General features: G+C 43.2%; 1 protein-coding gene across 1 annotated transcript in view; it reads left to right on the forward strand.

Annotated features, from left to right (window-relative positions):
• IGFBP7 (insulin like growth factor binding protein 7) overlaps nucleotides 1-12,269 on the forward strand; it is a 137,923-nt gene that overhangs the window by 63,454 nt on the left and 62,200 nt on the right. Inside the window, exon 2 of the mRNA XM_024746690.1 lies at nucleotides 5-278. Within this exon, the coding sequence (XP_024602458.1) occupies nucleotides 5-278 (274 nt within the window). The remainder of the gene's footprint in view (nucleotides 1-4; nucleotides 279-12,269) is intronic.

The raw sequence follows: 12,269 nt of genomic DNA on the forward strand, positions 1-12,269 counted from the left end.
CGAGGGCGAGCCGTGCGGGGGCAGCGGCGCCGGCAGGGGGCACTGCGCGCCGGGGATGGAGTGCGTGAAGAGCCGCAAGAGGCGGAAGGGTAAAGCCGGGGCAGCAGCCGGCGGCCCGGAGGTGAGCGGCGTGTGCGTGTGCAAGAGCCGCTACCCGGTGTGCGGCAGCAACGGCATCACCTACTCCAGCGGCTGCCAGCTGCGCGCCGCCAGCCTGAAGGCCGAGAGCCGCGGGGAGAAGGCTATCACCCAGGTCAGCAAGGGCACCTGCGAGCAAGGTGGGCATGTGCGCTTTCCCCTCCGACTCCGACCCCGCCCCGCCGGGCGGGGAGAACCAGGCGCCCCCTTGCGGGGAAGAGCCGACAGGGCGTCGCGGCCGGCGCACCTGGCTGGTTCCCGCGGCTTCTCCCGTGGGCATCCGGGCCGACTCGGGGAGGGGGGAGTTGGCAGCCGCGTGATGCCGGGAGGGATGGGCGACGCCTCCCGTTCTCTTTTTCTGGTGGTTTTGAGAGACTGACGCGTGCGCCAAGAAAGTGAGGACTTGCAGGGCGAGTGTATGTATAGAAAAGATTTCCAGATACCACAGATTCTCCCGTCCCCAAAGCTCACCCAGCTCATGCTAACAGCCGGCAAGTTGATTCGCAAAAGCTGCCCCCACTCTTCTAGGAACCCAAAAATGTCATTTTCTCTCCATTCTTTCTTGGCTTGAGTGTATAGAGGTGAAGTCAAGAGATAGGAGAAAGGCGTTTGATGATGAAATACAGTATAAGGACTTTCAGAGAGAAGTTGTTTGTCCCATGTTTGATTGGTTAGATTGTAAGAATTTTAAAAATTGGATTTCATGGTTTCTTAATATTAAGGAAAATAATTCACTTACTGGAAGTTACAGATTCTCAAACAGTAATCTAACTAGCTAATTATTTGTGGGCGAAAAAATACAAACTCTTTGAAGGATGTTTTTATGATGTCGTTTGTGTTGTGAACCTTATGACCATTTTGTTTTTCTTTTTCCTTTCTTGTGTAATTTATCCCCAGGATGCACTGTTCAGCAGGAATGCCTTTGAGGTTATGTTTGATCGTTTATTTTATTCCAAACAAGTCCAAGCTTGCCATAAATGAAAGGGGAAAATAGAGTCTGGACTTGCAAAAAAGAAAAAAAAAAGAGCTTTTAATTCTAATGTCTGCTTAGGCAGTAGTTTCAAGGGAAGGTTAGAAATGCAACCTTGGCAGTCTCTCTCCTGGTCCCAGCCAAGGTAGGAAAAAGGGAGAGAAGAGGCAGTTCTCCTGAAATGACAGAAGCAGTTGCTTCTTTAACACAGTTCAGACTTTCTCCAAGCTTTCCAAGTAATTCTTTTTTTTTTTTTTTTTAGTTTTTCCCAGAAGTCCACATGGCTAATAGGTCATCTGCCACTGATTTCAGAGTTCACCATTGAAAGCCTTAAATAGTGTAACCAGCTTACTGTTAACTATATTATCATCACCTTAAACTTAAATCACAATCCAAAATAATCGCACACTTTCCCCACAGAAACAGCCCTTTGGGTCTAATTTATCAGTCACACCATGAAAAGAGAAATGAGCATAGCTTAAGAATTCATTCCAAATACTGACATTTTTCTTACACATTCCAAGGGGAATTTTTCCCCAGTCTTTCCAAATCACTGGAACTTGCCTTATCAGAGCAGAAGGATAGCTTGGTGATTATTTAAGTATTATTGTCAATTCTAGCCTGTAGCTAGTTTTATCCATCTTCTCTCGTGCTATTTACATCTCTAAACCCTCACACAGTGCAATTATAAAATATTGAGACTGATAGTCATATAGAACTAGTCATATAACCTCATTATCATGAAAACCAGATCCTCAGCATCTCTAGAGTGCAAACCTCAGGAGGGTACAGACCTAGTTTTTCTTTATGTTTGGGGAAAATGTTAAGAGAAATAGCATCTAAAACTGGAAACCTTGTCATAAATTAACCTTTCTTCCCAACCTAAATTTAGAGATAAGGGGTCTAGTGCCTCGGGCCATTTATAGAAGAATGCCAGGGAGAGCAGAAAAGAATGTGAGGTCCACCAGAGTACTTTTCCACAGCAGAGATAAATGGGGCTAAAGCCAGATCTCCTAATATATTTCTCCTGACTCCTGGAAGTGTTTTAACAATTATAGAAGCAAACCCATCAGAGTGCCATTAACTTCTGTGCCATTTAGTATTGGGGCCTTGCAAAGAATAGGAAATGCATTTTCTAGGTTCTTCCAGCCTAGAAAGGGTTCTTCTTCTACCCGCGGAAGAAACTTTATGCTTCCTCAAGTATTGAGAGGGAGGGGGCATCATTCCTTCTGGTGATTGGTCTCATTTAACCCGCATTTATTGAGCATCTGTCAGGTGTCAGCACTGTGCTAAGATGCTTTACAGCTGAGGATGCGCAAAACAGGTCTGGTCTTGTTGATTAACAAAGTATCCATGCAAGTTACAAACCTACCTCCCAGAGTGCTTGCCCTGGAGCCACTCTGAATCTTTTCCCAGTCCCTTCTTTTCTGAGGTCAACACTTACCCACCTTCTGTGGAGAGACCTTGGTCTGCTTGTTTTCTGTGCCTTTGTGATAAGAGGCAAAGCCATCTTTCTAAAAAAAAAAATCTATCTAAAAGGTAGTGACGTAATAATCTCAAATCTAAAACTGTTATCATTAATTTAGTGCCATTAAATCTTATTGAGGTCCCTGAAGTCATGCGAAACTGGAAGAGGAGATTTGAAAATTCAGTTTAATAAAAAGTTAATAGAGACACCAAGATGTGTAATAAAATCTCACAGTTAGAAGAGAACATGGTGCTCCTTTATTCCGGTTCTTGGTTACTCCTTTTGTTCATGGTCTGTTATATCTGAGCTCCTTGGCAATCCCTTGTTTCCTTTGGGTCCCATCCCCTCTTCTTCCTTAGAATTAATTTTTATTTGTGGAATCAGAATTCACTCTTAAAGGTCTTCCTTGCTAGTACCTTTAGTAGCAAGTTAAAAAACTACCTAGCACTTCACAATAACTCTTATTTTGGCCTCTTCTGTCCAACCCCCTTTGTGGTCCGGCCACTGTAATTGTTTGCTCTTTGCTGTTGTTTATAATCACACCCTCACTTATCTTTCCACCCTTTGAACTCGTAGCCTTCAAGGATCAGCTGATGTCACTTTCTTTGTGAAATCCCTTGTCTTTCCCCTCCCCACCCCCCATAATGATGTCTTTGTCCTTTTGCAGCTCTGTGTAGGCTTCCAGACTTTTTTTTTTTTTTTTTTTTTTTTTTGCGGTACACGGGCCTCTCACTGTTGTGGCCTCTCCCATTGCGGAGCACAGGCTCCGGACGTGCAGGCTCAGCGGCCATGGCTCGCGGGCCCAGTCCCTCCGCGGCATGTGGGACCTTCCCGGACTGGGGCACGAACCCGTGTCCCCTGCATCGGCAGGCGGACTCTCAACCACTGCGCCACCAGGGAAGACCCCAGACTTTTTTTTTATGTTCTGATTCTGTTTATACATTTTGTGGGGAGGGTGGAGGGTGTTACTTTTAAAAATTTTTTATTGGCGTAACGTTAATTTATAACATTAGATAAGTTTCACGTATACAATATTATGTTTCTACTTCTGTATACCCAACAGGGTGCTCACCACCAAAAATTTCGTTTCCATCTGTCACCATACAGTTGACCCCCTTTACCCATTTTGCCATCTCCCCCACCCTACCCCCTCTGGTAACCACTGCTGTGTTCTCTATATCTACATGTTTATTTTTGTTTGCTTTGTTTATTTATTTTAGGGTTTTATTTGTTTTAGATTCCACATATGAGTGAAATCATACAATATTTATCCTTCTCCGTCTGACTTACTTTACTTAGCACAATACCCTCAAGGTCCATCCATGTTGTTGCCAATGACAAGATTTCACCTTTTTTATGGCTGAGTGGTATTCCATTGTGTATATGTACCACATCTTTATCCATTCATGCATGGATGGGCACTTAACATTGTTTCCATATCTTGGCTGTTGTAAATAATGCTGTGATGAACATAAGGTGTGTATTTCTTTTCAAATTAGTGTTTTCTTATTCTTTAGGTAAATAGCCAGAAGTGGGATAGTAGAATTGTATGGTAGTTCTATTCTTAATTTTTTGAGGAATCTCCGTACCGTTTTCCATAGTGGTTGCACCAATATACATTCCCACCAACAGTGTACAAAGGTTCCCTTTTCTCCACATCCTCTTCTGATGATAGCTGTTCTGACACAGGTTTGAGGTGATAGCTCATTGTGGTTTTGATTTGCATTTCCCTAATAATTAGTGATGTTGAACATCTTTTCATGTGCCTATTGGCCATCTGTATGTCTTCTTTGGAAAAATACCTATGCAGCTCCTCTGCCCTCTAGCAATGTTTTAAACAATATTTATTGCACATGTACTATGTATATGTGAACAAGAGACATTCTAGCAGAATAGTTAAGATGCAGAACTCTAGAACCAGACTCCCTGAGTGTAAATCTTGACCCTGCCACTTACTGAGCTTTGAGCATGTTCCTTGACCTCTCTGGGCCTTGGTTACTCACCTATAATATAACGATTATAATCATACCTATCTCATAGAATCGTTGTGAGGATTCAATAAGATGATCCATAGAAAGCACTCAACGAATGTTTACTGTTGGCATTATTCAACTTGAAAGTAAGCTCCATGAGGGAAGGGAATTTTTGCTCCCTGTTCTATCCTCAAGGGCCGAGATCAGTGCCTGGCACTAGTAGATGCTTTGAATATATGTTTAATGAATGAATGAATATATGAATTTGCCAGGCACGCTTCTGTTCTCGGGGTAAGCAGACTTGAATAAGATAGACAAGATCCCTCTCTTGGGGCGTTTACCATAAGCTTTAGACAGAAACAAGTAAACAGATATTTTCATGTAGTAGTATGTGCTGTAAAGAATGTACACCAGGGCAATAGGATAGAGACTTAGGGATGGTTGAGGAGTATTAAGTGAGGTGGGCCAAGCCATGCCGAGGACCCTCGTGAGGATTTCAGCAAAGGGAACAGAGCTCCTGAGGAGAGAAAGAACTCTTCCAGTTAGTACAGCATCTTCCACTGACTCCAAAGAGCTCTTTGAATGTCTGTCTTCCCCACTAGACTGGGAGCATGCTAGAAGAGGGACTCCATCTTGATTATTCTTCATAAACACAGTGGCTGGCTAATGGTTGGACACTTCCTAAATATTTGTTGATTAAACACAGGACTCCTCTCAAAATGCCTTCTCATTGGAAATGCAGGCAGTGGGCTCTGCTGCATATCTGCCCTCTTTTCTCCTTGCATCTTCTGCCTGTCTGATGTGTAGACCAGGGAATACATCTGACATTGACTCACCTCGCTTTTAGATCAGAATCAGAAAAAGTCACATCTCAAAGAGTCTACCCCAGCCCAATAGAAATGCTTTAAAATATTTTTCTGGCTTCAGTTGCCCTTTTTCAGACAGAAAGTTCCAGAAAGTTGAGTGAGTTGTTGGTTCGTTCTTATCCCTTTACCCAGTTTTAATCACTGCATCTTAGGAAAGAATTGAAAACCTGAAGAGGCTTTAGAAAATAAAATAGGCAGCTTTGAAGAAGGTCTTAAAGGACTTAAGATTCTTTTTTTTAAATTATTTTTTTATTGAAGTACAGTTGATTTACAATGTGTTAATTTCTGCTGTATGGCAAAGTGACTCAGTTATACATATATATACATTCTTTTTTGTGTTCTTTTCCATTATGGTTTATGTCATGATGTTGAATATAGTTCCCTGTGCTATAGAGTAGGACCTTGTCGTTTATCCATTCTATACGTAATAGTTTGCATCAACTAACCCCAAACTCCCGGTCCATCCCTCCCCTCCCCCCACCTTGGCAACCACAAGTCTGTTCTCTATGTCTGTGAGTCTGTTTCATAGATAGGTTCATTTGTGTCATATTTTAGATACCACATATAAATGGATATCATAGGGTATTTGTCTTTCTCTTTCCGACTTCACTTGGTATGATAATCTCTAGTTGCATCCGTGTTGCTGCAAATGGCATTATTTTGTTCTTTTTTATGGCCAAGTAGTACTCCATTGTATATATGTACCACATTTTCTTCATCCATTCATTTGCTGATGGACATTTAGGTTGTTTCCATGTCTTGGCTATTGTGAATGGTGCTGCTATGAACATAGTGGTGCTTGTATCTTTTTGAATTAGAGTTTTGTCTGGATGAATGGCCAGGAGTAGGATTGCTGGGTCATATGGTAATTCTATTCTTAGTTTTCTGAGGAACCTCTGTACTGTTCACCATAGTGGCTGTATCAATTTACATTCCCACCAACAGTGCAAGAGGGTTCCCTTTTCTCCACACCCTCTCCAGCATTTTTTATTTATAGACTTTTTAACGATGGCCATTCTGACTGGTGTGAGGTGATACCTCATTGTAGTTTTTTTTTTTTTTTTTTTTTTTTACATCTGTATGTCTTCTTTGGAGAAATGTCTATTTAGGTCTTCTGCCCATTTTTCGACTGAGTTGTTTGGGTTTTTTTGTTTGAGTTGTGTGAGGTGTTTGTATATTTTGGAAATTAAGCCCTTGTTGGTTGCATCATTTGCAAACATTTTCTCCTATTCCATAGGGTGCCTTAAGATTCTTCGAAAAGTCTAGAGAATGGACTTGAGGATACGGGGAGGGGGAAGGGTAAGCTGGGACAAAGTGAGACAGTGGCATGGACACATATACACACTACCAAACGTAAAATAGATAGCTAGTGGGAAGCAGCCACATAGCACAGGGAGATCAGCTTGGGTGCTTTGTGACCACCTAGAGTGGTGGGATGGGGAGGATAGGAGGGAGGGAGATGCAAGAAGGAAGAGATACGGGGATATATGTATATGTATAGCTGATTCACTTTGTTATACAGCAGAAACTAACACACCATTGTGAAGCAATTATACTCCAATAAAGATGTTAAAAAAATAAAGTAAAATACAAGAGTTTCAAACACACACACACACACACACGATTCTTTTAAAGGAATGTAATCGAAAGAACAAGTTAATGTTTCTTCGTGGTTTGGGAATTAAATGGAAGGTGCCTGACCTACTGTTCTACAGCTCTTCGGGAGAGGAATTAACAGGCTGGAATTAAATAGCCACAAGGCACATTTAAATTGTACACCAGGAAGGACTTGCCATAAAAGCTGTTGGATACTGTAAGTGCTGTGTGGGAGTCAGGAGAATTCTGTTTCCAAGATTCCCTTTTAGGTTATCTCTCAGCTTTGTAAGGGAGGAGGGGAAGTGTCTGGGAGAGGATGTTATAACTTTTAAGAGCTTTGCACTCTAGACCTATGCTATGGAGTGATTGAGCTGAGAAGGCATTTATTTGATGCCCTTAGATAAGATTTCCATCTTTCTCTAGAGCCTGCCCTCAGGGTTTATTACAGACTTGCCTTCTAGAAGAAACTGCCTTGTAAGGCTCTCTTTTGGGTAGTTTAGTGACAGAACTCCCTTGGATAGGGTCCAAGGCCAGCCAGCCTTCCCTCATTCTAAATTCCTCCCCACAGTGGATAAGATTATGGTGCTTCCTTTACCTCAAGCTACCCCCCCAAATGATCTCACCTCATCTGTGTTTTTAATTGTAAGATAAATAACATCTTGTTTTTAGCAACTGTTTGAAAAAAAAAACAAAAAAACCCGTGAATTATTGTCAAAAGAATTTTTAAGCCAGGGAACATATGACTAACGTTTTTTGTAGTTTAAATCCGGGAGTGGCACTGTTAAAAAGCTTTGAGATGGAAGCAGACTTAGGAATATGTAAATGAATGAGTCTAGTTACTTTAGGAAATTTTAAAGGTTTCCCAGTGAGTCCTTTACTCTTTATGAGGTGGGTAGGAGAGCGGGAGGGACTATAGAAATCTCTAAGGAAAGCTTTGCCAAGCCTGACTCGTGTGGATTTTTCAGGTTGATCATAGACCATCACCCCACCAGTATCCCACTACCCCCATGAAGTCTCCAAGAGAAAGTGAGGTCAGGAGAAAAAAAAAAAACAAAACAGGTTGATAATGGAGGGAGGGGTGTTTTATCCTTGACTGAAAATTAATGTGTAAAATGGTTGAATTCTGTTTTATCCCAAGCTGGTTTAATGGCGAGTGATCTGGTGCCTTTGAAAATGCTAATCTGTTGAATTGACTTAACCATCCTGGGAGGAAAGCAGGGTGAGGTTAATTAGAAACAGCTGGAGCTAGCAAGAACCCCACCCCTTCAGGGCCTCCACCAAGCAGTGGGTTCCCAGAGAGAGGAGGCATCCATGAAATTGCCTGGGCCCCAAAGCAGGTCCAGGTTGCAACGTTTGGTGTCTGAAAAGTAAGAAAGGTTCAGACCCGGTTAGACAGACCTAGTAACTCACTGTTGACAAAGCCCCCGTTCACATGGTCTGAAGTTACTTACAGTAAGAGTATTGGCAAGGCCAAGGACAAGCCAACATGCTCAAAGTAGAGTTTACCACTATGAGAAAGGAACCCCCTCCAAACCTCAGGATAACATGTATAATAAATGACGGCACAGTGTAGTCTACCTGCTTCACAGGATCATTGCGAAGGTCAGATTATAGAATGGATATGAAGTCACTGTGAAACTGTGCGGCACCAGATAAATGTAAAGAACCGGTATTGACTAGACTGTAAACTCCTTTGGGACCAGAACTCTACATAGTGCCTTGTAGGGTGTGTTAAGGATAACTGATGTTTGCGAAGCACTTAGGGTTTCTGTGGATGTTTCCTCCAAAACCTCACAACAGCCTTGGAAGATAAGGGGAATGATTATCCCAGTTTCCAAATAAGGAACTGAAGGTCAGCCGTCACACAGCCAGTAACTAGCAGTTCTGGTACATAAATCTAGGAATTCTGCTACAGCCTTGCTGTTCACAGTGTGGCATGTAGACCCAGTGGCATCGGCTCTGTGTACATACTGTCTTTCTCTTCTGGAAACCTAAAATTATTTCAAAATTAACAGCTTAAAACAAAAGTGATTCACAAAGTCAAACTCTTGGGTGTGAAAAAGCATTAGGAAGAGCTTAATGAATGTATCTTGCTTCTGTTTGCCTTTTGATGAATCGACAAGGGGGCTATGTGATACATTCCCGTCTAAACTGCTCTAGAAGAGCTCTTTCAATAGCATAAAAGAGAAATTCTATATGATAACAGAGTTGATATCATAGTTTAATTGGCTTTTTGTGGTAATGTGGTACACCTTGTAATAAATGTCATAATATATTCAGCAAAAGATGGTATGTCTTCAATGAATGAGTGTCTCTGGGGCGCCTTTGTACAGATCCCTGAGCCCAGTCTAGAGTCAGCCCTTCCTGGGCCAGATTGGAAGTCGGAGAGCCAGTGTCTTTAATTGCAACCAAGAGGCTCTTAAAGATCCAGTATGCTGGGGGCAGCTGGCCTGGATACTTTCCCAAGCAGGACCTCTTGGGGTATAACGTTTGTGTGTGGTGTTTGATCACTGGCCAGGCCTTTCTGGTAACTCCAAGCAGGATATAGGAGAAAATCACTAAGATAACTGTCAACACGCTCAAGTGTGTGCTTTCACCTGAGGTTTTAGCCCTGAGTGCTGACTGAGGCCTGCCCCCAGCATGGAGCCATCAATATTCCTAGTTGGGATAATAACATTTACTCCACATCTCAGCTGTAGTTCATTGTAGGTCAGTACTCTCTTCAGGGAATTTGCATTTTTAGGGACTGAAGCATATTTTTGTCAGTCAAGTGACAACTTGCAGAAGAAGGAAAAATCCATGTAGGAGTTTGAGAACTCAAGATAATCCATTGTGACTTTATGAGAAAGAGGAAAACAAGCACACTTTAATATTCTAACAGGCAGAAATGCAGCTGACTCCAACCACCCTGTTCTTTCATGTTGTTTTTCTTGAAGAAGGGATGTCTCCCGCTTTTTTGGAATCTTGTCTTTTTCTCTGAGAAAAGCTCAAAGACATTTCATTTACATTAGGGCAGATTAGCAGGCCGGCGGTCAAGTGGTTGAATTGGGAAAGCTTCAGATCTGACATCTGTTCAGCTCTCTTCTGGCCCGACCTCAAGCAAGGGAGAAAAAGTTATCAAGAAATAGATCTCCTGGAACTTTCAGAAGGTTTTGAAAGGGACCACACAGAAATGAGGCTTTAGGAATTTGTCAGGATAGCCCGAGCCTGCAGGATGCAAAGCCTGCTCCCTTCTCCCTGGGAGCTTTCAGAACTTTCTGCTCAGGGAACGGAAATCCAAAAGTGAATTTCAATAGCAGCTGCAGCAATTACACCGCAGCCCTGGCTTCCGGGGGACACCCCTCAGGAAGCCGTAGAGCGCGTGATCCAGAATGAAGTGCCCAGGCGGCGGCGGCGCAGCTCTGAGTTAGAGGAGGTGAGGCCAGGGATCCGTGCGGCGAGGCCGCTTATTAGAGATGCTCAGCCCAGCTGGAGAGGGCAGGCTGGGGCAGAGATGAAGATGCTGCCTGCGTTTTGACAGGTCAGGACTGTGGAGCCAGAGGCCGCTCTCTGCTCAGGTGTGTCTCAGATCAGAGCTGCAGAGCAGAAGACAGAAGCTGATCCAGCTTGGCTCTTTCTACACCACCGAGCCTTTGATGCACTAGAAGATAACTGTCAGGGCCAGGGGCAGGCCTGCTCAGGACCCAGTCGACTGCCTGGCCTGTCATTACACGCTGCCCCTTTTTCCTGTCTGACTGAGTGCAACGAAGTGTGGTGTTCTTTCTGCACCTCCCACCCCTTTCTTAGCTACAGAGCCTGGCCGGCAACTTTATAAATGGTGAGCTCTGCTCAATCTGCTTCCTCAACTCCATCCCCAGACCCATGAGCCATCTCCTGGCTTCCCCCACAAGACAGTGAAGATGCAGACACTTGGTGTGCCGCCCCGATAAGGCAGCCAGCTCGGTCCACATCAGCCAGGAGTTGGCTGTCCCTTCTCTTCTTGATACTCCTTTGGGATGCAATTTTTTTCAGATGTCTTAGGAGCCTAATCCATTCCGTGTAATCAGCCCCAAACTCTGTGACCCCTCTCAGGTCCAGTCCAGAGGGTTGGGGAGATGGCCACATCCCATGGTGACCATGGGCTTAACAGGTCCTCAAGGCTGACCCCAGGCCTGACTCTTGTCTTCAACTCTTGTGACTATGCTGGTCACCAGAAACCAAAACGTGCCAGGTATGCGTGGGGAAATACAGCAGAGGGGTGAGTGTGTGAACTTTGGACTCAGACCACCTGAGTCAAATTCCTCTCCGCCACTTAACTGTTTGTGTGACTCTAACCTCCTTGATTCATAGTTTCCTTACTTGCAAATCAAGTATAATAATAACGTCTGCCACTTAGGGTTGTTGGGAGCTTAAGTGAGATACGTGAAAAGCACTGGTACCTGGCATATAGTAAAGTCTCATTAAATGCTGTTTTCATTTCAGTTTTTATTGTTATTAGCATCATAAACCCTGGTATGAGTTAGTTTATAAGTGCCTTGACTGTGACGTGTTGATGTCTTAACTTTGACCAACGCAGACTATCTCCAGGTTAGATCTGAAACCTGTGTTTAGATCTATGCAAACAAAATAGCAGTGTAATGTTCTTATAAACAAATCCCTGGAAACTTCCATCTAGCTCTTGTTCTTGCGCTTCAAGGATTCCAGGACAGGGAGTCCTACTCCATCGGGGAGAGATCCCAGAGTCCAAATGCACAGTCACATGGGAAGCCCGCAGGATACCTGCCGGAGGATTCACTTTGCTTTTACAGCGTGGAATATTTCCATCTTCGAGCGCAGGTCACACACAGTATTTTCTAATAGCACCTTTTATGTATAGAGGACATTTTGGATTTTCAGGACACTCAAATTCAGTAATTACTGGTCTATTTCTTCCCTACATGTATAGGAAATGTTGTGGGGTTTTGCTGCTTGGTTCATTTAAAAAAAAAAAAAATGGAGTTATTGTCTCCAAAGAGGAATGTGAACCAAAAACACAGAGATTGGCAGAGGAAGAGTATGATTAGTATCCATTAAGTACATATTGGGTATTATCCTTGACTTTTAGAGACTTATTGATGGAAATAATAAAGTCTTTTGTTTGCAATTCATGTGTCTCTTCTTTGGCTTTCACATGTAGCCTTAGCTTAGCGGGAACTCATTTTAAAAACTCAAATGTTTAACTATAAACGGGCATATTTAGACTCAGGAAGGTACCCACTTAGGTTGGTTCTTTGCATCCA

This window comes from Neophocaena asiaeorientalis, unplaced genomic scaffold (genome assembly GCF_003031525.2).
Source record: "Neophocaena asiaeorientalis asiaeorientalis breed wild unplaced genomic scaffold, Neophocaena_asiaeorientalis_V1.1 scaffold19, whole genome shotgun sequence".
Lineage (NCBI taxonomy): Eukaryota > Metazoa > Chordata > Mammalia > Artiodactyla > Phocoenidae > Neophocaena > Neophocaena asiaeorientalis.